Source organism: Dromaius novaehollandiae, chromosome 21 (assembly GCF_036370855.1).
Source record: "Dromaius novaehollandiae isolate bDroNov1 chromosome 21, bDroNov1.hap1, whole genome shotgun sequence".
Classification (NCBI taxonomy): Eukaryota; Metazoa; Chordata; class Aves; order Casuariiformes; family Dromaiidae; genus Dromaius; species Dromaius novaehollandiae.
The window spans coordinates 9,210,951-9,235,532 of NC_088118.1; the positions used below are offsets into that span (position 1 = coordinate 9,210,951).

Genomic DNA, 24,582 nt, shown 5'->3' on the forward strand with positions numbered 1-24,582 from the left:
GTCAGCGGGGAGGGCCATGCTGACTTTGAGGTGCGCGGTGCTGTGTTGTGGTGCTAGTGCAGAGCTTGGAGGCAGTGCACTGCGCAGGGCTGGAGGAAGACTGCTTGGGCATTTGCAGGAGCTGTGCGGGATTTGACTGTGGAGCACTTCCTTCCTCCAGCTAACAGGAGGCAGACAAGGCAGCAAATCAGAGAGGCTGCCTGTGCCCGCGTGTCTCTCCAAATCCTGCTCTTGCAGCGTGCTTGCCTGCTGAGTGTCACGCAGGGCTATTCTGCACTTGCAGCTGCCCAGGGAGAGCTCCATTCCACTGCTCTTCCCGAGAGGGAAACACAGCTCTTCCATAGACTCCAAAAAGATAGCCGCCATCTCATTCTTTCTGAAGCCATTTCCTGGCCCTTGTTGCCACCACTGGAATGCAGGTTCCAGTGCACAGGAATGTGCTGGCTCATTGCAGGACTCAATGTGGTGGCAGGAGTCAGCAATGGGTATTCTGATGCGTGTTGTGAGGCAGTGTTGTGTGTATGCTTTCAGTCAAATGACCTAGAGCAGTTCTTGATGCTCGTGGCATGTGGCCACGACCTGGCCTGTGGCAACTGCCCTATGTGCAGCACCTTTGCTGGCCTGCTGAGCGCAGTGGCCCTCATTGCCTGACCTGTGACAGGAGAGAGGGCTCTTTGAAAGAGCCTCAGGAAATGGCTGCCTGGGATGAGGACTGCTGAGAGCCTGATGGAGATGGGAGGTCTGAGCTCCCTGGCAAAGCCTCGCAGAGCTGCTGGAAGTGGGAAGCAGGCAGCCCTTCCCCATCACGGCACCAATGTTCCCCCTGAGGACAAGGGACTCTCGGAGGTGCCAGTTCTCCTTGCCTGTGCTTGGCGTCTCGCACCAGTCTGTACCGCTGGCAGGTTGCAGCAGCACGGGCAGAGAAGAGGTTGCCTGCTGCTTGTGAACCAATAGCCTTCTTTCTTCAGAGGAAGTGCTTGCAGCCTGCTGGGAGAAGGGCCTGTGCCAGCAAGGGCTTTTGCTGGGCAGCAGCTACCTGTTGGGAGAGAGTGCTGCTGCAGTGGCCAGCACCTGCTCTCAGATTGGGCCTTTGGCTTGTCTGAGCCTCAGCAAGACTGCTGATGCTGTTCCTCTTCTGCCTGGGACACCTCCAAAGATGGAGAGAGCAATCCCAAGGCACAGCAATGTTTTCACAGTGTTTTCCCTCTCCGGAAAGCGGAGGGAGGTCAGCATCTGCCAGCTGCAGGTCTCTTGGAAGCCCCGTCAGCTGAGCGGACCCAAGGAGGTCAAGGCAAGCAGGCTTGAAGGCTTTCTTCCTGTCCTCGTGTTGTGCTGCTGGGCACTGCTGGCCTCTGCATGCCTGCTGTGTGCAATGGAAGGGACACCTACCACCACTGTCAGCAGCCATTCCTCTGGGAGCGGAGACTGTGGCCAGGCATTTGCTGATGGGAAGGCAAGGGGCTGAATCTCACAGCTGATTCAGCCCTTGTGTAGCCATTGGATCGTGGAAGAATTTCCATTGCAAGAGATCTCTGCAGGTGCTCTGATCCAAGGGCTCGGATTCAAAGCCAGATGTAGCTGTGGTCCTGCAGAGACTGGACCAAGCCCTTGCTGGCACGAGAGGACCCCCACACACCTGGAGATGCCCAAGGGCACCAGGCCTTTCCAGCTGCAGATCAGTGGGAAAAGTGAACTCGAGGGCCTGCAAAGAACAAGGACATGCCTTCTCGGCAGCCAAAGACCCTTCCAAAGCTCCCCATGCAGATCTGCTTCGGTGCCAGATGCAGCAGTCAGGAAATGCAGGCGATGGGATGTGAGGATGTTCCAGGTGGTTCTGCTCAGTGTCATACCTCTCCGCCAACCCTCTGGAGGAGCCGGTGGATTCCTGCAGGGCCCAGGAAAGATTCTTTTCCCCCCAGCTCTGTCAGGTCTGTGTTTGTTTGTTTGTTTATTTGTTTGTTTTTTGCCACTCTCTGGAGCCCCTAAGGTGGCTGCAGGTTGAGAGAGGAAAGGGGTTGAGCAGCGCTGGTGTCTGATGCCCTGGTGGGCGTGAGAAGCTTCCCAGGGCTGGCCGGGAGGCAGGCCTTGCTCACATGCCCAGGGAAGAGCCGATCGCCAGCTTTGGGGTCAGGAAGGAATTTTCCCCCAGGACACATTGGCAGCAGTGCCTGGGGGTTTTTCGCCTTCCTCTGCAGCATTGAGCAGGGCCCATTGCCAAGGCTCCTCTGGGCCCTTGCAGGCCAGTGGCTGCCTGCTCTTGCAGCAGCAAGACACCAGCTGTGCCCTGCAGCTCTCAGTCTCTGCCTGCCCTGGGGCAAGTTTGTCGCAGGAGCTCAGGGCCTGCCCTTGCTTCCACGTTCTTGGGGTGTTCTGGCTTGTGCAAGACAGCACAGTGTGTTTGGAAAGGCTGCAGGCTGGAGGATCCATGAGGAGCTGCCCCTTGTCATCTGTGCCTGCATGCACACAATAAAAGCAAAGTGCTGTTGTCCTCTCCTAGGTGTGCTGTTTGTGTTGCGCGTGTCCTGGCTGTGGCCTGAGAGCTTGCTGCTGCAGCTGCGCTGTCAGGTACCCTGCTGCCCACGGGGCTTGTCCTGCCGCATGCCCTGGGGAGTTTGGAGGGTTGGCCTTTGCCCCAGCCCTTGCTGGGGGGGCGGTGGGTGTGTCTCAGCAGCCTGTGTCCAAGGCGTCTTCAGTGCCTGCCTCCTGGCTTGGGGTTAGAGTGGGCCAGGGAGGAGAGTGGCCGGAGCTCTCCTGTGGCAGGGCTTTCTCGGCCCTCACAGCAGAGGTGGCCCTCACCTCCTGAAACAGATGGTGGCAGATGTGGCCACTGGCCCTGGAAAAGACACTCTGTGCCTCACTGTCATCCCCTTCCTTTCCTTGTTAGCCTTTTCTCCAAGTGGCCACCACCTGGAAGCCTCACCACAGCCACTGCCTCCTTGCCCTCTCCTGCCCGTCTCTTCTCGACCTCTACTGCCACCTCCTCCTATTTCCCACTCCTAATGCCTGCACCTGCCTCCTCAGCCTGCCACAAACACACCTTCCGCTCCTTTGCTGCATCCTCCTCTGGTCTCCACATCTGCCAGACTTCTTACATAACCTCCTCCCCTTTCCTTGGGCATCATGCAGAGGCTGAGGGCCTTGCTGAGAATGGCCTGTGTGCTGGCTGACATCAAAAGAGCAACTCTGAACATGTGTGTCAGGAGAGGGCCCCAGGTGCTGAGAGGCAGCAGAAGAGCCCCTTTGCACCATTCTGTAGGCTCAGCAGAACTGAGCTGCTGGCCTGCACACAGGGACAGCCTGCGGCCCCTTTGCAGTGAGGCGTGGATAAGAGCAAGTGAGGGTCAGTTCTTTCTAGAGTGGTTCCAGGCTGTCCCAGCAGGCCTTGCAGAGTTCAGTTCAGCCACCCATTGTCAAACTGTACATTAAAGCCTACGGTGGGATTCCTTCTTGGTATCGCACTATAAAAATAACCCTCCGGCTGGTAATAATCCATCATGCGCTACTTTGGGAAGGTCAAGCTGCCAAACGAAGCCTCCAGATAACATCCACGGTGTGTCTGGGCTGCAGGGGGAGCACGTTGGGCTCAGAGGAGACCTGGGTGAGGAGCTGTGCACTACTTGGTGGCAGGTCCACTCCAGAGGGCTACTCCTGAGCAGGGTGGCCACGATCCGTGCCTGCCTTTCTGCCGGCTGCAGGCTGCTGTGGTGTCTGCAACAGAGGTTCCCTCACAATCAGCACCCAGATGGGCCCCTGTCACCCGCATCACCCCCTCCCCTCCCCAGGGCAGTCATTCCTGCTGGGTGGGCTCTCTGAGGTGCTGGGTGACATCACAAAGCCTGCTGGTCAGCACATCCCTGAGGGCCAATCAGGCAGCTGCAGTGGAAGTGACCTCACAATCAACACTGCAGCCATGTCCCCCTTGCCTGCCTCTCCCCATCCTCCTGCCTCTATATATTGTCTGATGGGATGAGAGGTGGTGTGATTCTCTTCTTGCCCTCAAAATGGCTCCTACCACAACCCAGCCCATGAGGTTCCTCTACAAGAGGTGGCCTCACCATCAACACTGCACATGTGTCACTTCTATCTTGTTCTTCCCCACCCTTCTTCTGAGTCATCCTCTCTTCTGGACCTCCACATTCAACATCCCAGCCATGTCCCCTCTGCTGGCACTGCCCTCTCCCCTGTCCCTGTGGAATTACACACATGTGGTGGGACAGCACACCTGGCAGGATGAAAATGGGATCCTGGGTGTGGAGGACTGGCTTGAGGGCAGAGGTCATGTGAAGATTGAACAAATAAAGGAAGAAGAACTAAGTGCATATCGCACACAGTTGATGTGAGCCGAGTCACGTATGAACATGAAAACAGCCAGTTAGAGCCAAGGGCACGCTGTCCTTGGCGGCAATGTGTTACAAGTGAACTTGTAGGTGATGGGATAGGGAAGTTGCTGGGTAAACAAAGTTGCTGTTACCAATAAGGAGCTCAGCTTTTGCAATATGTATGAGCCTAATTAGTCCTATACTATATAAAGAAAGACCACGCCTAATAAAGTTGAAGTACGCTGTTCACTCATATTGAGCGTCTGGGTCTTCCCTCCGTCGGCTCCTCCCGTGCAAGTTTCCAACACCTGGGGAAGGCAGGCTGGGATGGTGAGAAGGGGCAGGTGTGCCCTGTGAAAAGGGATGGCTGTAGTGCACAGGGCTTTGCCTTGGAGCAGGTGATGAGCCAGTGGAGACCTTGTAGGAAGGAGAAGAGGACACAGCAGTCTGGGTGATATTCTGGGAGTGTTTGCTAACAGCTGCCTGAGGCAGGAAGGGAAGCAGCTGAAACCTTGTGTAGGCAGCTGAGGGAAGCCTCATGGTCGCTCATCCTGGTTCTCACAGGGTACTTCAACCCCCTTGAAATCTGCTGGAAGGGCAGTGGGCCTGGGCACAAGCAGCCCAGGAGATCCCTGGAGAGTGCTGAAAACAATTTCTTGGCACAGGCAGTCAAGGAGCCCACAACAGCTGGACTCTGTCAGTCACAAGCAAAACAGAACCAGATGGGGATGTAAAGGTTGAGGGCAGCCATGGCTGCAATGATCATGAGATGGTGGAGAAGGTAGAGAAGAAGCCAAAGCACAGCCCAGGGCTGCAGGAGAGCCGATTTCAGCTCATTCAGGATGTGCTTGGCAGGATCCCCCAGGAGACTTCCCTGGGGGGCAGAGGGTCCATGAGGCCTCTGTAAAGACAGACTAGGCAGAGGAAGAGAGGACGGAGAGGCAGAAGAAGAGAGTGGAATAATGCCAATTTGAATGCAGTAGTTCCTCAGAACAAAGTTTCTCCATTCAGAGTGTTGGTAGGCAATGTATCGTGATGAGTAACTGTTCATATATCTAAATATATACACTCACGTAATTACTGTAGTGAATGCATATGGTGGTGCCAATAAAAAAGAAAAGAAAATATTCATTAGGATTGATAAATAATGTTTGAAGTTCTGAAAATCAAGATTTTTTTTCAGTTCTTGCATAGAGCTAGTTTTTGAATAGATTCCGATCTATGACAAGAACTTTACATTCAGGCCTTTATAGACACATATAGAGGCCACTGCTGCCTGGGATGCCCTGTGTAGCTGTGTTCCCATGTGGTGCTGGGAAATGTGACCCAGGAACTATGGGAACCTTTCTGGAGCATTGGCTGGTCACCAGAGGAAGCATCTCCAGACCTCTCCATGGGACAACTTTTTCTTTCCTTTGACTAGAAAGGGAAGTCCAGACAACTGGGTAAGTCAGAGACATCTGCACTGAGTGGTCTGGCATCAAGTGAGCTCATTCCTATCCCTGTTGTCGCCTGAAATGGAGTCACACTTCATGACCATTCAGGGAATGAAAAGGGAGAGTGGCTAGATGTTTTAGGGACTCCTTTAAGACATCACCATCACACAGGTACGTTGAGATTGGTGCAAATTAGGCCATCCAAAAATAGAGCATTTCCTTGAAGCTGCTCAAGTTGCTTTCCTCTATCAGTTGTGAGAGCTCGACACCTCATGGTGCTATTAGCTGTGTGCAAAGAGCAAGGAGTAACGAGGAAGTTGCTGGGCAGAGAGTGGTTTGACGGTCACTGGAGCTGTGCGCTGGACACAAAAACATCTTTTTTAATAGTGTAGGCCCTATTATAAAAGAAATCTTTAGAAACTATCAACAAAAAGGAAAGAAGAAAGAAATTAGTTAAATCATCTAAAGGGAAAAAAAGTTTTGTTACACTTTTCAGCTTTTGAAACTTCTTTGTGTTCTTATTGCCCTTTGTTGTTTGGTTCTTTTTTGATACACTGGTCTTTTGGGGAGATCCTTTTCCTTTCTTTGTTCTTTTTTTTTCTTCTTTTTTGAAAGGGAAAGTGATTTCCAGAGCTGGGGTGGGATGCAGTCACATGGTCATGGGCATGTGGTTCCATTGCAGGTGCCTTGGTCCCCTCTGCGTAGCCTTCGTCTGCAGCTCCAAGGGGCTCCGGTCTCCTGCAGGTCCCCTGTGAGAGCTGCCAGGCCCAGGCAGGTCCCTCAGAGACACCAGGGCCTCTCCAAGTGCCACTGGCTGCTTGTGGTTGGACACCTGAGCTCTGCCTGGAAAGGCGAAGAACTGTTCTCAACATTGGAGGGAAAAAAAAAAAAAAAAAAAAGAGAGAGAGGCCATTTTCATCAGCTGAAAGGACTGAATAATTTTAATAAAATGTCTGTGTTTTCCCATGATGACGTAATGGAAATTTTGAGGAAGGGCATGACTCTCAGGAGAAGGAATGTTGATCTGCCCCTTAATTTGCATTATCACTGCTCTGTCTGTTATACTGTGGCTTTAACCTCACTAATCTTTCACCTCTTTCCACATGTCCTGATTAAATTGAGTCAACTCAGTTAAGTCAACTTTGCATCAGATGATCTGGGCATATGCACTTTCCACAGCTTCCCAGTCTTCCTCCTCCCCTTGCTCTTTATCATTCACATACTGCTCAACTCTCCAGTTGCTGCTTTAGGCTTCTGGGAGTCCAAAGCTTGCCTCATCTTTCAGCAGTCTAATTGTCTCTTCAACCAGCTCCTTCACTGTGTGTCTAGTCAGCCTTTCCTATCTATTTGTGAAGAACATTTCAAGGAAGGTTATTCCTTGTAGACTGTGGACCTTACTGGAGGCAACTTGGACTTGACATACAGTTGAGGAGTGTCTTTTATTTCTTATGACACTGGATCATGTTCATTTTTGTTTGTTTGCAGTTAAGACAAGTCCTTCTGTGTCTGTTTGCAGCTAGTTCTCTACGGAAAGCAGGTGGGAATTGGTGCACATGAGCTGTAACATTCAGCTACAGACTAGGGAGGAAAAAGGTTAGATTTTAACAAGAGTGCTCTGTGTCCCCAGTGGCTGATGAGAGAAATGGCAGGGCTGGGGAGGTGGGGAGGAATCTTTTCCATGGATGTCTGCCCTCAAGGATGCTGCTTTTCCTACATGTGCAGACTTCATTAGGAGACACTCTGGATCAGTATCAGTTGGAGAATGTGGATATCACTCTAGCTTGTAAGCTGAAAAATAAGGAAAACTTTAAAAGCAGAAATCCTTTCTTTTCTTTCTTTCTTTTTTTTATTTTTTGATGCTCATTGAACTCTTCCTCTTGTAAATACACTCCTGAAAGCTCTCCAATTAGCTGCACAAGAACTGAAGGAAATTATGGAAAGAGGCATGGCTCCTTAGTGGTTTTGGCATTTTAATTTCCCCACGGGTATATTTGGTGCTGAAGCCATGAAACGCAGATGCTGAGAATGAACAGACTTCTCAAGAAGTAAAAGTCAGAAGCCAAGTTTCTTGGAGTGTTAACAGGTCCCACTGAGGGCCATTACTAAGAAAGCCTCCCCAGGGGCTGATTAAAGCACAAAAGTGGAGGCAGTGATTGCAGGCAGGCAAAGGCAATGTACAGGTGGCTCTGATGCCAAGTCAACCTGGATGTGTGTTTCCAAGCAGAATGGCCAAGCCCCACGGTCAGCCCCCGGGTAGGGTGATGCTTTCCCTCCCATGTTGCTCAGGGCTCTTGCTGGGGGCAGTGTCAGGGTGGGGGAGGTGTGCAATGCCTAGTACAGGACAATGATACAGCTCCATGCAGGTGAGGAGGCAGCAAGGCCACAGAGCTGTAAGGAAAAGTTATCTTGTCATAGACCTCAGTGGCAGAGACACTAGCATAGCAAAGGGGACAGAGACCTCAGTTCTTCTGGAGGCTTTCAGCCTTGGCATTGACCTCTGTCATCTCCAGCACAGACTGTCCTAAGATGTCCCAGAGCTGCACCTCTTTCCCTGCAGCCTGTAGACACCCAAAATTCTTCCCACCTTGCTCTCACTGCAAGATCTCCCCACCTTTACTGATGTCCCTCTGTCCTTGCTGGCTGCTCCTTGAAACACAAACCAAGGGGCTGATCACGGAGTCCCTCTGAGTGTCCTGTACTGCAGCGCTACCCTAAGAGTGACATTCTTGTTACCTGAAGGGCAGTCTGAACCTCTCCAGATGCAGTCTGTGGCTCTTTCCCCTTCTCATGCTGCTTCCCACTACCAAGAAAAGCTCCATCGCCTCTGAAAACACCCTGTCACAGGCAGTCACAGGCAACAACTATATTGGCCTTAGCCTTCCCTTCAGCAAGTTAAAGCAGCCCAGGTCCCTCAACCTCTCCATACAGGCCATGTGCTTCAGGCCCACAACCTCATCTTGGCAGACCTCCTCTGGACCCTCTCCAGCTGCTCCCCATTCCTCCAGCACTGGGCAGCCCACACTGGGACACACTGTTCCAGATGTGGCCACAGCAGTGCTGAGTTGAGGGGGATAAGAAATGCCCTTGCCTGGGTGGCCATGCTCTTCCTAATGCAGTCCTGTATGCAGCTGGATTCATCTGTGGTGAGCACACATCACAGGCTCATACGGCATTGCTCGTAACATCCAGGGCCTTCTCCTTGGTTCACTCCTCTGCTAGTCAGGTCTCTGCCTGTCCTGATGCACGTGTTGTTCTGCCTTGCTGATGAGCCTTTCAAACAGGACAGGATGCAGGGTATACCCCTGCATATCCCACCTTAACCTGGCTTCCCGGTAAAGCATGACCATTCATGAAAACCCTCTGAGCTCAATCATCCAGCCAGCTTTTTGCCCATCTGGATGTCTGCTGCACATCCACTCCTCTCTTCTCCTCCACAAGTGCAGGTCTTTTATCACAGCAGGCAATCAGGTGGGTCAGGAGTGATTTACCTTCAAGAAATCCATGCTGACTGTTCCCAAGCACCTTCTTCATGTGCCCAGAAATGTGATTGGAGAGCACTGGCTCCATGACACACTCCTCATCAGAGGGAGGCTGAATGGCCTGCAGCTCCCTGTTTTGTCCTTGTGGCCTTTTTGGAAGATAGGCACAGCATGTTCCTTCTGTTCATTGGTCCCTCCCCTGATCTCTGCAACCTTTCAAAGATGACAGAGAGCAGCCTTGCTGTCACTGCAGCCAGCTCTGTCCATGTCCGTGGATGCCAGCCATCCAATCCCATAGACTTGTATGGGTTGAGTTCTAGAGACTTAGGCACTCCTCAGGAGTCCTGACTCTAGGCACAACAGCTCAGGAGACCTTGTTAGTGAAGGCTGAAGCCAGGAAGGACTTGACTTCCCCAGACCTTTCTACACCCACTTCTGCTAGAATCCCCGCCTCATTCTGCAGTGAGCCCACATTTCCTTGTTGATTCTTTTCCTGTTACTGAAGCAGTAGCAGTTCTTCTTCCTGTCCTTCACATGCCCTGCAAGTGTCCTTATCCTGGGGGAGCTTTGGCTTCCTTAACATCATCCCTGCCTTGCTGGACAATATTTCCAAATTCCTCCTTTGCAGTCTCTGCCTTCTTCCCCTTACCATAGGCTGCCTTATTGCCCTGGAGCTCCCGTGGGAGTTTCCTGTTTAGCCAAGCTGGGATCCAGGGATGCCTGCTGATTTCACAAACGGTTCATATGGAGCATTCTTGTGCTTGACGGGTGCTGTCCTTAATGACCTGCCTTTTCTCAGCTCCTCAGCCCTTCAGAGCTGCCTCCCTTGGTCCATCCCATGGAAGAGCTCCACACATCCAAGCCACCCCTTCACACATAGGGAACCTTCTCCTGATCTTCCCTGGTGGTGTCTCCTGAAGAACTTGCACCCTGCCATTGAAGGACTCCATCATGCGAGTGATCTCACCACTTCTCAGCTATTCCAACCATGCGGCACTCCTGTGACAGCCTGTGCCTCTCCATTTGCTACTGCCTGCACCCCAGGTTGCATATGCTTGCATACATTTTAGCCCTGGGCCTGGGCCTGCACAGCCTGTGATCCAGCCTCCCTGAGATCATCATTCACCTAGTCCCTGTTCATATCATCTGGCGGAGTGAGAAGACGTTCAGGGGAGGAGGAGAGCTAGAAGGGTGTGAGAGTGCTGAGACTAGAGTGGAGACCTTGGTGTGATGTGCCTCCCATTTATGCAGCACGCTTGGATGTAGACGGGATGGACTTTCCCTAAAGGCAGTGTTGGAATTCATTTGTTTGGGCATGGGTAGGAAACCCAAGAGGCTCTGGGGCACTTGCCCAGCACACACTTGAAAGCGGCATAGTCTTCCTTTAGGTCCCATGCTCTATCTATTAGAGACATGTGGTTGTGCTGGGCACCCCGGGCATCTGAAATGGCCCTGCCAGCCTATTTCTATGACATTAAATCAAGTGTCTGCACTGAACGACAACAGCTGTTCTTAACACTGGAATCTGCTTGTGTCTCTGCTTCATAGTGAGTGGGGCTCTAGTAGTAGATGGCATCTAGTGTCATTTCAGATGGCCAAGGAAATTCCCCACCTGGCCCCCACCTGACGCTCTAGGAGGATGCAGGTCTCCCAGTTGTTCCATCAGAGCAAGCAGACACTGGCACATGCCTTGGACCACCTCTGTCTCCTCAGCTGTCACCAGGTGTTTGTGTGTGAGCAACTGACTCTCATCCTCCATCTCCAGTGATTTGAACGGGAGCTTAGATAAGGAGCTCACGTGCAGACCTCTATGTTGTGCTCACTTCAGTTTTGGCAAGGAGAATTCTGTCTGTGGAGTTCATGGGAAGGAACTGAATCTCACTCCAGCCCAGGGGCATTCTAAATAGGCATGCGATGTCCAGATTGACTCATCTGAATCAACACCTGAACCCTGTGTCCATGAGCTCCCTTGTTGTCCCAGTCTAGGTGTCCTGCCTAGTGAAGAGATGGGAATAGGGGCTTCCAGAGTGGGACATTGCCACCTCTCATTAGATAGTCATCCTCTGAGGAAATAAATTGCAATGTTGGAATCAGTCTCTCTGCACTCTTTAGAAAAGGACAATAGGTGATTATTTTAGTTTACTTCAGGGAACATTTCCCAGGAGGAGGGAGCACAAGGGACAGAGACATTCAGGCCTTCAGCTGCACCTCTGCTTCTGAGTGTGGCCAGGCTTTAGGGACAGAGGGAGCTCATGGCAGCCTGGCAGCACTGCCCAGACACAGCTGTGTGCAGGAGCAGCTCCTCTGCAAAGAGCAGCAGGGCTGCAGGCACTGCCTGCTGCTGCTGACATGAGATGAGATGAGACAGAGTGAGGTGAACGGCTGTGTGGAGTGGGAGCATGGCTGAGTGCTCCTTGTGGGAGAAATCTTCACAGCCCCACACACGGTAAGCCTCTGGCTACAGGGCAATGCTACTGAGGTTCCTGGAGGGGTCTTCTAAACCGATCCCATCCCATGACTGTTTTTTTAAAGACTCTCTCCTGACTTCTCCAGTGCAGGGGAGAAGACGCTTCAGAGCAGGGACTCCCTGACCCACCATCACAGGGACAGGGCATCCTGCTGCCTTCTTCCATGGACACTGCAGGGATGTGAAGCCACGGTGTGCCCTCATGTCTGCATGGACTGTAATTCAGAGCAGTGTCCCTGCGCCCCAGGGTGCTGTGTGCCTGGGGCAGTGACTCTGCCAGCTGTGAGGGTCAGCACTCAGCCTGCCTGGGGAGCTCCTCACAGCACTGCGGGGAGAAGCTCTGAGTGGGAAGAGCGACCACTAGCAGGGCAGGTACTTTCTCCCATGGAGACTGCTGCATGGGTCAGGGCTGGGGGACATATCCAGAGGTGACTTTTGAACAGGAATGCCAATGCAGGGGATACCTGAAAGGAAAGGAGCTTTCATGACTTTTCAGTTATTTTCTGTCTGGGTGGGGTGAAATGGCATTGAATCTGTCAGGTTTAGACAGGGGACTGAGGCTTCAAAACAGTGACACGAAGAGAGGAGCAGCTCTGGGAGGCACTCAGCAAATGTCTTCATCCACCCCTCAGCCTACAGACACAGCCAGCATCACCTTCCCAGCCTCACCAAGGTTTGTCTTCCCTGCTCCGTAGCACCTGCAACCACGAAGGTGCCCCTGAGCAGTGTCCTGCCCTGGGAGGCTTCTGCAGCGCAGAGCTGAGCACCCAGCCAGTGGGATGGGGCCTGTGAGCACTGAGATGGGAGAGATGGGACAGAGAAAGAGCTCCCTGCAGGGACGGCTCCAGGCAGCAGAGTCATGCGCAAAGTGTGAGAGGAAACTCTCAACTCCAGCACCTCCTGTCCTCTCCCAGCCAGCACAGCCCTCTGCTCTCAAGGCTGTGAGGTCCAGGGCGTGAGTTGTTTCTTCGGCAGCTGGACATGCAGGACAGGAGACACTCCTCTGAGTGCCCCTCTGTGCCTCCCTGTCCCTGCCTGCCTGGGCACAAATGTCATGGTATTGCTCCATGTTTCCCACCTGCCCATGCTGTCCGTGTCCTTCCCCTTGGAGTCTCTGGGCAGGGGGTTTCTGATGCAGTTCAGACACCGACCCTGCAGGTCCTGCCATGCAGACGTGTCCTTGACTGTGAGGTGCCCAAGTGCCCTTGTAGCCTGTGGGGCTCTGGGCAATGCAGTGTGGGGGACTGGGAATGAGCCAACTCTCCTGTCAGGACTCCCCATCCTTAGGACATTCGGCCATTTCCCTGGATTGTCTGGCTGGGCTGCAAGCTGCCCTCCAGAAGGCCACAGTTCTCCCATTGCAGCTGGGTGTTATCTAGGTGCCCCAGGGAGAAGCCACCTAGATACTGAGGCCACGGACATGCTGCTGGGTGGCTGGCTGTGGGCAGCTGGAAGGAGCCTGGTGTGCTGCTTGCTGGCTAGAAGGGGAGGGCTGAGACCTGCCTCACACACCCTCAGAAAGAGTGCTGATGGGCACTTTGGAAGTGGATCCCTCTGCTCTCCACGGTGTCGTTTCTTTTTTGGGTAACTTGAGTGCAACTGTCCTCCATCTCCAGGGTGGGAGGACAGGGCAGCTGGGAACAAGCTGGATGGACAGACCAGCTCTCCTGCCTCTGCACTGAAGCCAGAGTCAATCCTTTTGCCTCTCTGGAATCACAGCTGGTCCCTCTGAGTGCAATAGCAATGCTGAGGATTTCTACCTCCAAGAATCCTCCTCCGGTGTAACAGGGTCAGCTAAAGAAAACAAGAAACCTTAAAACTATTCATGAACCGACATTATTTGGAGCTGGGAGTGAAGATGCTGAAATCCCTTCAACATTATGAGTAGAGCAAATCTGACCGGAACTGGGAATGTAAATCTTAGTCACCCCTGTTCCCATGTAGGCAGTGCTGTAGGTCAGGTCTGACTCCTCTGGAGCCCACGGGCAGAGGCTCCTGCTCCTCACGGCAAACTCAGCCAGCACAAACCAGAGCTCAAGCCATGGAGCTCAAGGACGGTGCTGCTGAGATGGGGAGAGGTAATGTGTGTGTGTTTGGGAGGGTTTTAGCACAAAGCTTTGCTCAGAGAAGTCTGTCCTAACTTGTCAATGTCTCTTCTTCCTTAGAAAATCCCCTTGTGCCCTAAAGGAGCAAATGTCCAACAGCAGCTCCTTCAACGAGTTCCTTCTCCGGGCATTTGCAGACAGTAGGGAGCTGCAGCTCTTGCACTTCTTGCTCTTCCTGGGCATCTACCTGGCTGCCCTCCTGGGCAATGGCCTCATCATCACAGCTGTAGCCTGCAACCACCATCTCCACACCTCCATGTACTTCTTCCTCCTCAGTCTCTCTGTTCTAGACCTAGGCACCATCTCCACCACTGTCCCCAAATCCATGGCCAATTCCCTGTGGGACACCAGGGCCATTTCCTACTCGGGATGTGCTGCCCAGGTCTTCCTGGTTGTGTTCTTGTTTGCGGCAGAGTATTTTCTTCTCACAGTCATGGCCTATGACTGCTTTGTTGCCATCTGCAGACCCCTGCACTACAGGACCATCATGGGCAGCAGAGCTTGTGTCAGAATGGCAGCAGCTGCCTGGGCCAGTGGTTTTCTCTATGCTGTGCTACACACTGGGAACACCTTTTCAATACCACTCTGCCAAGGCAACAGAGTGGACCAGTTCTTCTGTGAAATCCCCCAGATCCTCAAGCTCTCCTGTTCAGACTCCTACCTCAGGGAGGTTGCCCTTCTTGTAGTCAGTATCTTTTTAGTCTTTGGGTGTTTCATTTTCATTGTGCTGTCCTACGTGCAGATCTTTGCAGCTGTGCTGAGGATCCCCTCTGAGCAGGGCCGGCACAAAGCCTTTTCCATGTGCCTCCCACACCTGGCTGTGATCTCCTTGTTTGTCAGCACTCTCACGTTTGCCTACCTGAAGCCCCCCTCCATCTCCTCCCCATCCCTGGATCTGGTGGTGACTGTCCTGTATTCGATGGTGCCTCCAACAGTGAACCCCCTCATCTACAGCATGAGGAACAAGGAGCTCAAGGAGGCACTGAGGAAAATGATTCAGCTGGTACAATGTCAGCACCAGTAACCATCCCATGTGCATCATCTCATCATGCTCAGGATATTTTTGGTCAAGGCTGTGAACTGTTCATTTCTTTTTGTCTTATTTTTCTATATTATACTCATTTTGAAAGGAAAACGGTTGGGTTCTTCCTGCTCCTCCTCAGTAATCCCTCTCCCGAATCTGACCCAGAAACCGTGTTGGAGCAGGAAGTCAGGCTTCCCCCTTCATCAGCAGAGATGGGGGAACCTCAGAGCCTGCTAGTCTGAGCTCCTTCGGATGCCCCCCACGCAATGAGGAGAGTTTCCCTTTGCAGTCTCTCTTTTGGCACTGACACCCAAGGGAGCTCAGGGGCACAGAGTCAGGCTCAGATGAGTACAGGCAGGGGAGACCATGGCTCCCATGTCCATTAGGAGAGCTCAGCTTCCCTGGGCACCATCAGGGTGTGATCACACAACCCTCTCCTGCGAGGGTGATGGCCAGATGTCACTGTGGGCTGGTCCCTTCCCTCTACAGACCTCCAACACTCAAAGCCGAGCAGGAGTGAAGGGGAGGAGAGTCAGGCAACAGCTTCTGGTGACAGACCTTCCACTCCTCAGTACCTTCCCCCTCTGCCGCAGCAGGCATTGCCCTGCTGTAGCCTTTGTGTGAGGGCTGCAGCTTTCCTGGAGAGACATTGACGCAGCAGCAGGACTTTCTATTTTCAAGGTTTCTTCTCCTCATTTCCACACTGTCCTGCTGTGCTCTCATGTGGATATATGGCCCAGGAGTTCTCATAACCTGGTGGTGGTAGGGCTGTGTATCCATGTGCATGTGTCCTTTAAGTACAGGGAGGACCAGGCAATGGGCACCCTTATGCCAGACCTGGCCTCCAGAATAAGATTTCTGTAATGAAAGAGCATCTCCCCTGTGACATGCCTGAAGTCTGTCCTCTCTTCAGAAGATGGAGTCAAAAATACGCCCAAGGGATTGCTCCAGGAGATCCCCAAGAGAGCTCAGGGGATCTTCAGGGACAGCGTGTGCCTGGGGTGGGCAGTAAGTGGAGCCTCACAAAGTGAGGAATGATGAACAGTGGAGTAACCAGAAGGTACAGGACTAAATCCAGGGATGCATGGGGAAACGAGGGCTCTGCAATTGCAGGAGAGGCAGTGGGGACCCCGGCGGCCCAGGGAAGGGGCCCTGGGGAGTGATTCCTGCACCCCCAGTGAAACACCACAGGCTGGAGCTAGTGCACCCCCAAGCACATCTCCTGCCTTTGCAAATGCCCTGGGGTCACGCTGAGCACCATCCATGAGCACAGACACGTGCCAGCAATATCACTGCTCCCTGCCCAGCTGGGTCTGCTTCCCACCCCAAGCAGCACAGCACAGCCAGTGTGGGATGACCACGTAGCCTCACAGCTGCTTGCACTGCAGAGCAGCACCACCAGCCAGGTGCCCTGTGGGGAGCACGGGCCAGGGGTGCAGGAGTGGCCAGGCCAGCATGGACACACTGACCTGGGGAAAGGCTCTCTGGGGAGGGGGGATGTCCCGGGAGAAAAGTAAGGCAGCGTTCAGAGATAGAAAACGAGAAGGAGACCCAGGTTTCTCTGGTCACCAGCTCAGGGCAGGTGGCTCTGTCCCTGGGGCAGCAGGAGCTGCTGGAGGGGCTGCAGGGCCAGGGCTCTCGTGCTGTGCTGGGCAGTGGGGTGGGCCTGGAGGGGCTGCAGGCAGACAGGGAGGGGGATCTGCTGGGCACAAGAGCAGGGGAGACAGAGAGTTACCAGCCTCACTGGGAGCCTTGTCCCCCTTGCCGGGGTGCTGCTGCCCTTGTCCTTGGGCCTCGCCTGAGTTACGCTGTGGACATGCCTGGGCCTGGCCCTGTGCTTCTCAGGTGCTGACCTGACTCTGTCCCCATCCTGCTGACCTGACTCTCTGTCTCTAGCTCAGACCTGCCCCTTCACTAATGTCAGGAAAGCCTTCTCAAGGGAAGCTATGAGCTGAGGAGATCCCAGAGAAGGCTGCAGGTACAAAAGGTGACCATATAACCACAGCAGCAACTCTTGCCTGACAGCCAATTCAAAGGTGTGAGGAGAGCTTCAGGATCGGGGCCCCTACTCAGGTAATGCTGCATGCAGAGTTTTAGCTGGATGAAAAAGCAAGGGCAGTGACTTGGGTCTGATTTTGTGATGCATAGTTGGGAGAGCAGGTTTTTCTGTGTCACAGCTTTGCTGTTTATGAGCCATGTGTGATGGGCTTCTTGCTACGAAGAGTATGTTGTTGGGAGCAGCCAGAGCAGGGTGCTCCCTCCATGTGGAAAGTGGAGCCAGGAGCTGAAGGTGCTGGCAAGGCAGGCAGGCAGGCAGGGACCCGCCAACAGGAGGTCCTGTCCCACAGTGCCCAGACAAGAGGAGCAGAGTAGGTTTGGGGATGGTAACCGGGGTCAGGCACAGTCCTGCAATGGACAGACAAGACTACAAGGCTCCAACTGGCCCTGCTTTGCATGGGAGGTAGGACTGGAGACCTCTAGAGGTCCCTTCCCACCAAATCTCCTCTGTGACTCCAAGAATTCTTGCTCCTCAGCCTCTGCTCTGGAAGCACTGGCAGCTCACTCTTCACTGGAAGCCCATGAATGTCTCAGGGCTCCTAACCTCGAGCTGGCATCCACCCCAAACCTGAAGCCTGGCTAGTGCCATGGCCATGCAGCTGAGGGCACCCCAATTTCCCTGCTCCTCCCTCTGCTCCCGGCACCGCGTGCTGCTGTGCCTGTGTCAAATCCTCCTGCCACCAGACTGCCCCAGGCCGGAGGCAGCTCCAGCTGCCTCCAGGGCTGCACTGGAGCCTTTTAGGCGTTGGCTAAGATGGGGCTGGCACCTCCAGGGTGGGTCAGGAGAGGGCAGCTCCCCTCTGCCATGCTGCAGTTGGGGTTGGGGCTGGGGCTGGGGCTGAGCACAGCATTTCCCTGGGGAGCTCCCTGAGGAGCTGCTCCGGGGGATCCTCCACCTCTGCCCTGGCAGCAGCACCAGTGCTCAGGGGGCTGGGGTGGAAGTGCACAGATGGTGGAAGGGGCACGGGCTGCCCAGGGGGAGCATTGAGACGTTGTCCATGCACACAGGGATGGAGTGAGGAAAGCCAGAGCTTGGCTGAAGCTGCAACCAGATGCCTTGGACCTGGAAACTGCTGGGGTATTATTAAAGGACTACTAAATGACCCCCCACCCACTGCCTAGCCCTGGCTCTGCCCCACGTTGGTGTTAGCAGACAGCCATGCTCCAGGATCTGCCAGGGTCTGGTGCAGAAGAGAGGCTGTGCAAGGTTGGTCTTTTCCCTTCCATTGGGAAATGGAGACCTGCAGGAGGATGGAGCTGGCCATGCACCACCCCACAGCCAGGGTGAGCAGCCAGTGCTGGAAAGGGGTGATGTGAGGGGCTGGTCTGGGACGATGGCCCTGGGGCAGCTTCCCCAGTATGTGCATGCAACACAGGGAACAACCTGGGCTCTTTTTTCCTGTACCCACCATGTCCTGCTGCCTTTCCCAGCAGACCTGCATTTGCATTGTCACCCTCCCCATCGGCCCCCGGGCTGGGGGCCAGCAGTGGCACAAGGAAATGGAGGCCAGGCACTCCAGGTCTCCACTGCTCTCATGATCAGAGATCCTTAACCCTGGCTGCCTGCAGCCCCTCTGGGCAGCCCCTCTCCCCAGGACAGCACAAGAGTCCTGGCCCCGGGGCTCCTCAGGCAGTGAGGGCAGCCTGCCTGGAGCTGACACACATAGAAACAGGTTTTCATTTATTGCCCCTCACAAGCACACAACTGCTCCTTTGCTCCTCTCCGTAGACGTCCCTGCTCCCCAGAGAGCCTCTCCCCAGGACAGTGTGTCCGTGCTGGCCTGGCCGGCCGTTCCTGCACCCCTGCCCTGTGCTCCCCACAGGGCCCCGGGCTAGCAGTGCTGCTCTGCAGGGCAAGCAGGCTGTGGGACCCCGGGGTGAGTCCATGCTGGCTGTGCTGGTCAGGACAGAGCCAGCTGGACCAGCATCACTGCACCTGACAAACCCTCCCCAGGGTCTGTGGCTGTGGAGGATGGATGGAGCAATCACAGGCCATTTCACATTGCTCAGGAGGTGTTCAGGGGTGTCATTGGACTCAGCCCACTCCCTCTCCTGAGACTGCAGAAGCCTGATTTGATGCATTCCTTGGTTTGGCCCTTTACCTTTGGGTGACTCCACTTGGTTTGGGGAGTCTCCACTCACTGCCCATCCCAGGCACATGCTTCCGCTGGAGATCCCCTCTGCTCTCCAGGTGGCTCCATACTCCCTTCCAGAAGGATGGGCATCTGTCACCAGCCCTCTAATATAGGTGGGACAGTCCCCGGCAGATACCTCTTGACCACTCATCCTCTCCAGGGGCACTAGGCACCCCACAAGTGACAGCTGAATCCAATCCTCCTTCCCTAACACAGCACCTGAAAGAGCTCATGTTCCTTAGCCCATGGAAAACCCAGGCACAGCAACAGGGCCTTTTTGGGTGCAATTCCCTGAGCACATTCTTGGCTCCAGGTTTAGAAGAAGAGCCCAGCCTTCAGGCACTGTACTGAGGAAATGCCCTTTTATTAGAGATGCCACAAGGGAGGCCAGCTCTGACACAGCGAGGGGCAGATTTACATAAAGCCTCTGGGTCAGACAGATGGGGTTTGTGCTGCTGGACAAGTGGAAGGAATTCAAACATTTGTGCACAAACATGACTATGACAGACAGACTGCCCAAAGCACAAGAGTTACCAGAGATAACCTGGAAATTGCTTGTGAATAGAGATGGGCAGTTTATCACTGCCAAAACTGAATCAATTTCTTCAGTGCGTCCTTGAGCTCCTTGTTCCTCATGCTGTAGATGAGAGGATTCACTGTTGGAGGCACCACTGAGTACAGAACAGCCACCACCAGATCCAGAGCTGGGGAGGAGAGGGAGGGGGGCTTCAGGTAGGCAAACAAGAGAGTGCTGACACACAGAGAGACCACAGCCAGGTGTGGGAGGCACATGGAAAAGGCTTTGTGCCGGCCCTGCTCAGAGGGGATCCTCAGCACAACTGTGAAGATCTGCACGTAGGACAGCACAATGAAAACGAAACACCCAAAGACTAAACAGGTGCTAACCACCAGAGCCCCAGCTTCCCTGAGGTAGAAGTCTGAGCAGGAGAGCCTGAGGATCTGGGGAATCTCACAGAAAAACTGGTCCAGGATATGGTTTTGGCAGAGTGGTATTGAAAATGTGTTCGCAGTGTGCAGGAGAGCATTGAGAAAACCACTGGCCCAGGCAGCTGCTGCCATTTTGACACAAGCTCTGCTCTCCATGATGGTCCCATAGTGGAGGGGTCTGCAGATGGCAACAAAGCGGTCATAGGCCATGACTGTGAGAAGAGAATACTCAGCTGAAATAAAAAAGGCAAGGAAAAAGACCTGGGCAGCACATCCCAGGTAGGAAATGGTCCCGGTGTCCCACAGGGAATTCGCCATGGATGTGGGGACAGTGACAGCGATGGAGCCAAGGTCAAGGAGGGAGAGGTTGAGGAGGAAGAAGTACATGGGGGTGTGAAGATGATGGTCGCAGGCTACAGCTGTGATGATGAGGCCGTTGCCCAGGAGGGCAGCCAGGTAGATGCCCAGGAAGAGCGAGAAGTGCAGGAGCTGCAGCTCCTGCGTGTCTGCGAACACCAGGAGAAGGAAGTCATTGAAGGAGCTGCCATTGGACATTTTCTCACTCCAGGCCTGTAGGACTATCCAAGGAGGAAAAGACAGTGACAAGTTAAAGCAGGCTTCTCTGAGCCAAACCCATTCCATTTCTCATAGATAACGCTACATTTCTTCTGTCCTTTACATTCAGGTTCAGTTTGCTGTTTTGAGCTCTGGTTTGCGCTAGCTTAATACGCCATTTCCAGCAGGTTCCTCTGCTTATGGTCTCCAGAGGAGTCAGTTCTGCTCTGCTGGGGGGTGTAAATGGAGGTGTCAAACAGTCCCAGATATTTGGTGGGGACACCTAGGGATAGGTGCCACGAGCTGAGGGGAGGGTATCTGGTCCAGTGACCCAGTGAGAATATTCTCTATTTCCCATAAAAGAACTGAATACAGCACTCATGCTAGCTGTTTCTCAAAAAGAAGATCCATGCGAGGGATTCATCCCTCCCAATCTTACCCTCTTGAACAGAGGTGTCTGTATCTGAATTAGTCACATCAGCTCCCACTCAAGCAAGGCAGAGAAACTTCTAAGTGAAGACAGGGGGTGTTCAATCCTTTCTAGGTATCTCTGTTCCAATGAGATAGACCCTCTCCTCATGCCAATTTACCATCTGTGCTCTTTCTCCAGGCACTGTAAGGGGAATGGGAAGTGACTAGCTCTCATGTACACATCCTGCAGCAAATTCTGTCCAGCCCTTATGCAGAAGGGTAAGTCAACATTTTGACACTTGTTTTCTCCAGGAAATGATCTTCAGAGAAGAACTCTGAATATGTATTTATTTAAGTTTTAGATGCCTCCATCACACTGTGGGAGCATTCTTTGATGGGATAGAAATCTTTGGCATTTCAGTTGCTTTCAGCATGAGCACTTGTGCACCCAAAGAGGAGAAAAGGGTTTGTTGTGACTTTGTACAGTCACGGGACCTGGTCTATCAATCAGTCTTGGCCCTCACTGTTCTGCTCTTGCACCTCTCTCAGCTAAAGGTTCAGGTTTAAAGGGAAGATTTCCAAATTCTCTCTCAGCCCAGACATGGAGAGAGAGATAAAGAGTGTGACAAGGTTTCTGACCCACAGACCCAGACCAAAGACCCTGAGATATCACAAAAATGCTACAGGAAAGTTGTGCTCTTCTGCAGGGCAGCTTGCAGCTTGGCAGGACACCCCAGAGCAACAGTCAAGGGTCCTGCAGATGGGGTCTCCTTAAGAGGGAGACACCTCAGTAAGAGTCAGCTCTCTCTCTTAAGAGAGAGATCACAAGGTCTGTGAGAAACTTCAGCAAGTCCCTTCATCCCCACCTCAGCCTGCAGACAGCACCAACATCACCTTCTCTGGCCTCAAGAGGGTTTTTCTGATTTGCTCTGTAGGACCTGCAAGCACAGAGCTGCCCCTGGCCAGGGCCCTGACCCAGGAGGTTTCTGTAGGGCAGAACTGGGCACACAGAGGGTGTGATGGGGTCTGTGAGCACCAAGCAGGAAAAGATTTTGGTACCCAGAAAAGGCTCTTGGCAGGAACAGCTCCAGGCAGCAGCAGGATGGGCAGGGAATGATAGGGAATTGCTAATGGAAACATCCTGGGAGGATGGTTGTAAAGAAGTCATGGTCAGTCATGCAGTGCCGATGCCTTCCCCAGTGTGCTCAGGTCTGCCCTGCAGAAACCTCCCAGCAGCAGGGCACTGTCCAGGGGCATCCCTCTGTGTGCAGGTGAGAAGGAGCAGGTCCCTGGCGAGGCCAGCATCAAAGGGGAATTTGGTGCTGTCTATCGACTAAGGGGTTGGTGAAGGGTCTTTCAGAAGTCCCTAGCAGAACTATTGATTGCTAATTAAAACTGTTAATGAGTCTCAGTCCCTTGTCCAACTGTGACAGCTCCATTTCCATCTTCCCCTTGCCAGGTGGAAGGAAACTTAAAGCACTATCTCAGGGAATTGCCTTTTCTTTCAGTAAACACCTGCCTTCACCTTCCTTCTGAAAAGTCCTCTCACAAATGTCCTGTGCATGAGCTAGAGCTGAGAGCAGCCCTGACCCACACAGAACCCTCTCTAAGGGAGAATGAACTTGCCCTGCCAGGGGTCAGTCCTCCTATCCAGAGCTTCTCCCCACAGTGCTGTGAGGAGTTCCCTGGGCAGGCTGAGTGCTGACCCTCGCAAGTGGCAGAGTCACTGCCCTGGGCACACAGCATCCTAGGGCACACACTGCTCTGAATTACAGCCCTGGGTAGACCTGTGTGCACACCCTGGCTTCACACCCCTGCAGCATCCCTGGGAGAAGGTAGCAGCACGTCCTGTCCCTCTGACAGTGTGGCAGGGAATCCCTGCTCTGAAGCAACTCCTTCTTCTCCACATTGCAGAAGACAGGAGTGTCATCCTTTAAAAAAGCAGTCATGGGATGGGATGGGTTTAGAAGATTCCTCCAGAAACCTCAATAGCATTGCCCCCCAGCCAGAGACTTACCATGTCCAGGGCTTCCACAGAGAGCTCTCCTCTGTCCTCCCACTCCACACTGATTTTCACTTCTCTCTCTCTTGTCTCATCTTAGGTCAGAAACAGCAGGCAGTGCCCGCAGCCCTGCTGCTCTTTGCAGAGAAGCTGCTCCTGCACATAGCTGCCTCTCGGCAGTGCTGCCAGGTTGCCATAAGCTCCCTCTGTCCCAGGAGCCTGGCCCCACTCAGGAGCAGAGGCCCAGCTGCCAGCATGAATGCCTCTGTCCCTTATGCTCCCTCCTCCTGGGAAATGTTCACTGGAGTAGACAGAACAGTCACCTATGGCCCCTCTCTAAACAGTGAAAGGAGACTGCTCCCAGCATTGCAATTTGTCTCCTCAGAGGCGGGTTATCTGTGAGAAGTGGAACTATCCCACTCTGGAAGCCCCTGCTTAACTCCTAACTAGGCAGGACACCTAGAAAAGGGGCAAGAAGGGAGTTCATTTACCCATGATTTAGATGTTGATTCAGATGAGTCAATCTGGGCTTCTCATGACAGTTCAGCAGCCCCTGGACTGGAGTGGCATTCAGATCCTTCCCGTGAACTCCACAGACACAGAGGAGGTGGGATTCCCCTTGCCCAAGCTGAAGTGTGAACAACACAGATGCCTTCAGGCTTCTGATGGAAAAACTAGGAGACCCACATCTTTCTAGAGCATGTGCTGGGGGCCAGGTGGGGAATTTCCTTGGCCATCTGAACTTACCCTTGATGCCTACTGCCACAACTAGAGCACCACTCATTGTGATGCTCAGGCACAAGCAGATCCCTACAATGCAAACAGCTAATGTAATTCAGTGCAGACCCTTGATTTAAGGACGTAAAGATAGGCCATAGGCAGGGCCATGTCCGATGCCTGTGGGTTCTTGCACAACCACATGTTTCTAGCAGATACAACATGGGACTTCGAGGAAGGCCATGACTTTTTGGAGTGGTCGCTGAGCAAGTGCCCAGGGCCTCTCCGCTTTCCTGCCCGTGCCCAAATTCCTGAATCCCACCTCTGCCTTTAGGCAAAGTCCATCCATCTGCATTCAAGCGTGCTGCATGAATGAGAAGCACATCCCACCAAGGTCTCCACCCTTCTCCCTGCACTCAAAATCTTCCAACTCTCCTTCCCCTGAACCTCTTCTCCCTCCAGATAATATGGCCAGGCATTGTGCTAATGATGTCCATGCAGTGTCCGGATCACAGGCTGTCCAGGCCCAGGGACTTCTTCAGTGGTTCCTTGTCCTTCCTGGAGGTCAGTTCACCTCTGTCATAGGCCCCAAGGTGCTGCAGAGTCAGGCAGCAAATCTCTCTCCTGCCATTTCTCCATGGCCCAGCTCTGTTTCCTCCTGGCCTTTGGCACTGCAGGGTTTGCTCTCTTAGTGGGAACCTCCTTTCACCATTACATTGCCACCTGCTATCTATGCCAGCACGTCTCTGCTCCGAAGTGGGGCCATTGCACACGTGGTGTCCTTGGCTTTTGATAACAGGTTTCACCATGACAAATCTGTTCCCTGTGCCACAGCTGAGGCCTTGCAGCACAAATATGTGCAAGTGAATGCAGCCTGAGGCACAGACAGGAGCCAATGGAGATGCACAAGCTGTCACAGTGCTGCC

At 53.4% G+C, this 24,582-nt stretch overlaps 2 protein-coding genes across 2 annotated transcripts; one reads left to right on the forward strand and one right to left on the reverse strand.

Moving 5' to 3' along the window:
* Nucleotides 1-13,894: 13,894 nt before the first annotated feature.
* LOC135330433 (olfactory receptor 14A16-like) lies at nucleotides 13,895-14,830 on the forward strand. The gene has a single exon (XM_064524079.1). It carries the CDS (start codon nucleotides 13,895-13,897, stop codon nucleotides 14,828-14,830), a length of 936 nt encoding a protein of 311 aa, XP_064380149.1.
* Nucleotides 14,831-19,602: 4,772 nt separating this feature from the next.
* Nucleotides 19,603-20,526, reverse strand: LOC135330434 (olfactory receptor 14J1-like). Its single transcript, XM_064524080.1, has one exon. It carries the CDS (start codon nucleotides 20,524-20,526, stop codon nucleotides 19,603-19,605), a length of 924 nt encoding a protein of 307 aa, XP_064380150.1.
* Between the last annotated feature and the right edge of the window lie 4,056 nt (nucleotides 20,527-24,582).

What these genes read in the sequence shown, in the direction of transcription:
- LOC135330433 (XM_064524079.1), top strand. Translation starts at nt 13,895, where the DNA reads ATGTCCAACAGCAGCTCCTTCAACGAGTTCCTTCTCCGGGCATTTGCA.
- LOC135330434 (XM_064524080.1), bottom strand. Translation starts at nt 20,526, where the DNA reads ATGTCCAATGGCAGCTCCTTCAATGACTTCCTTCTCCTGGTGTTCGCA.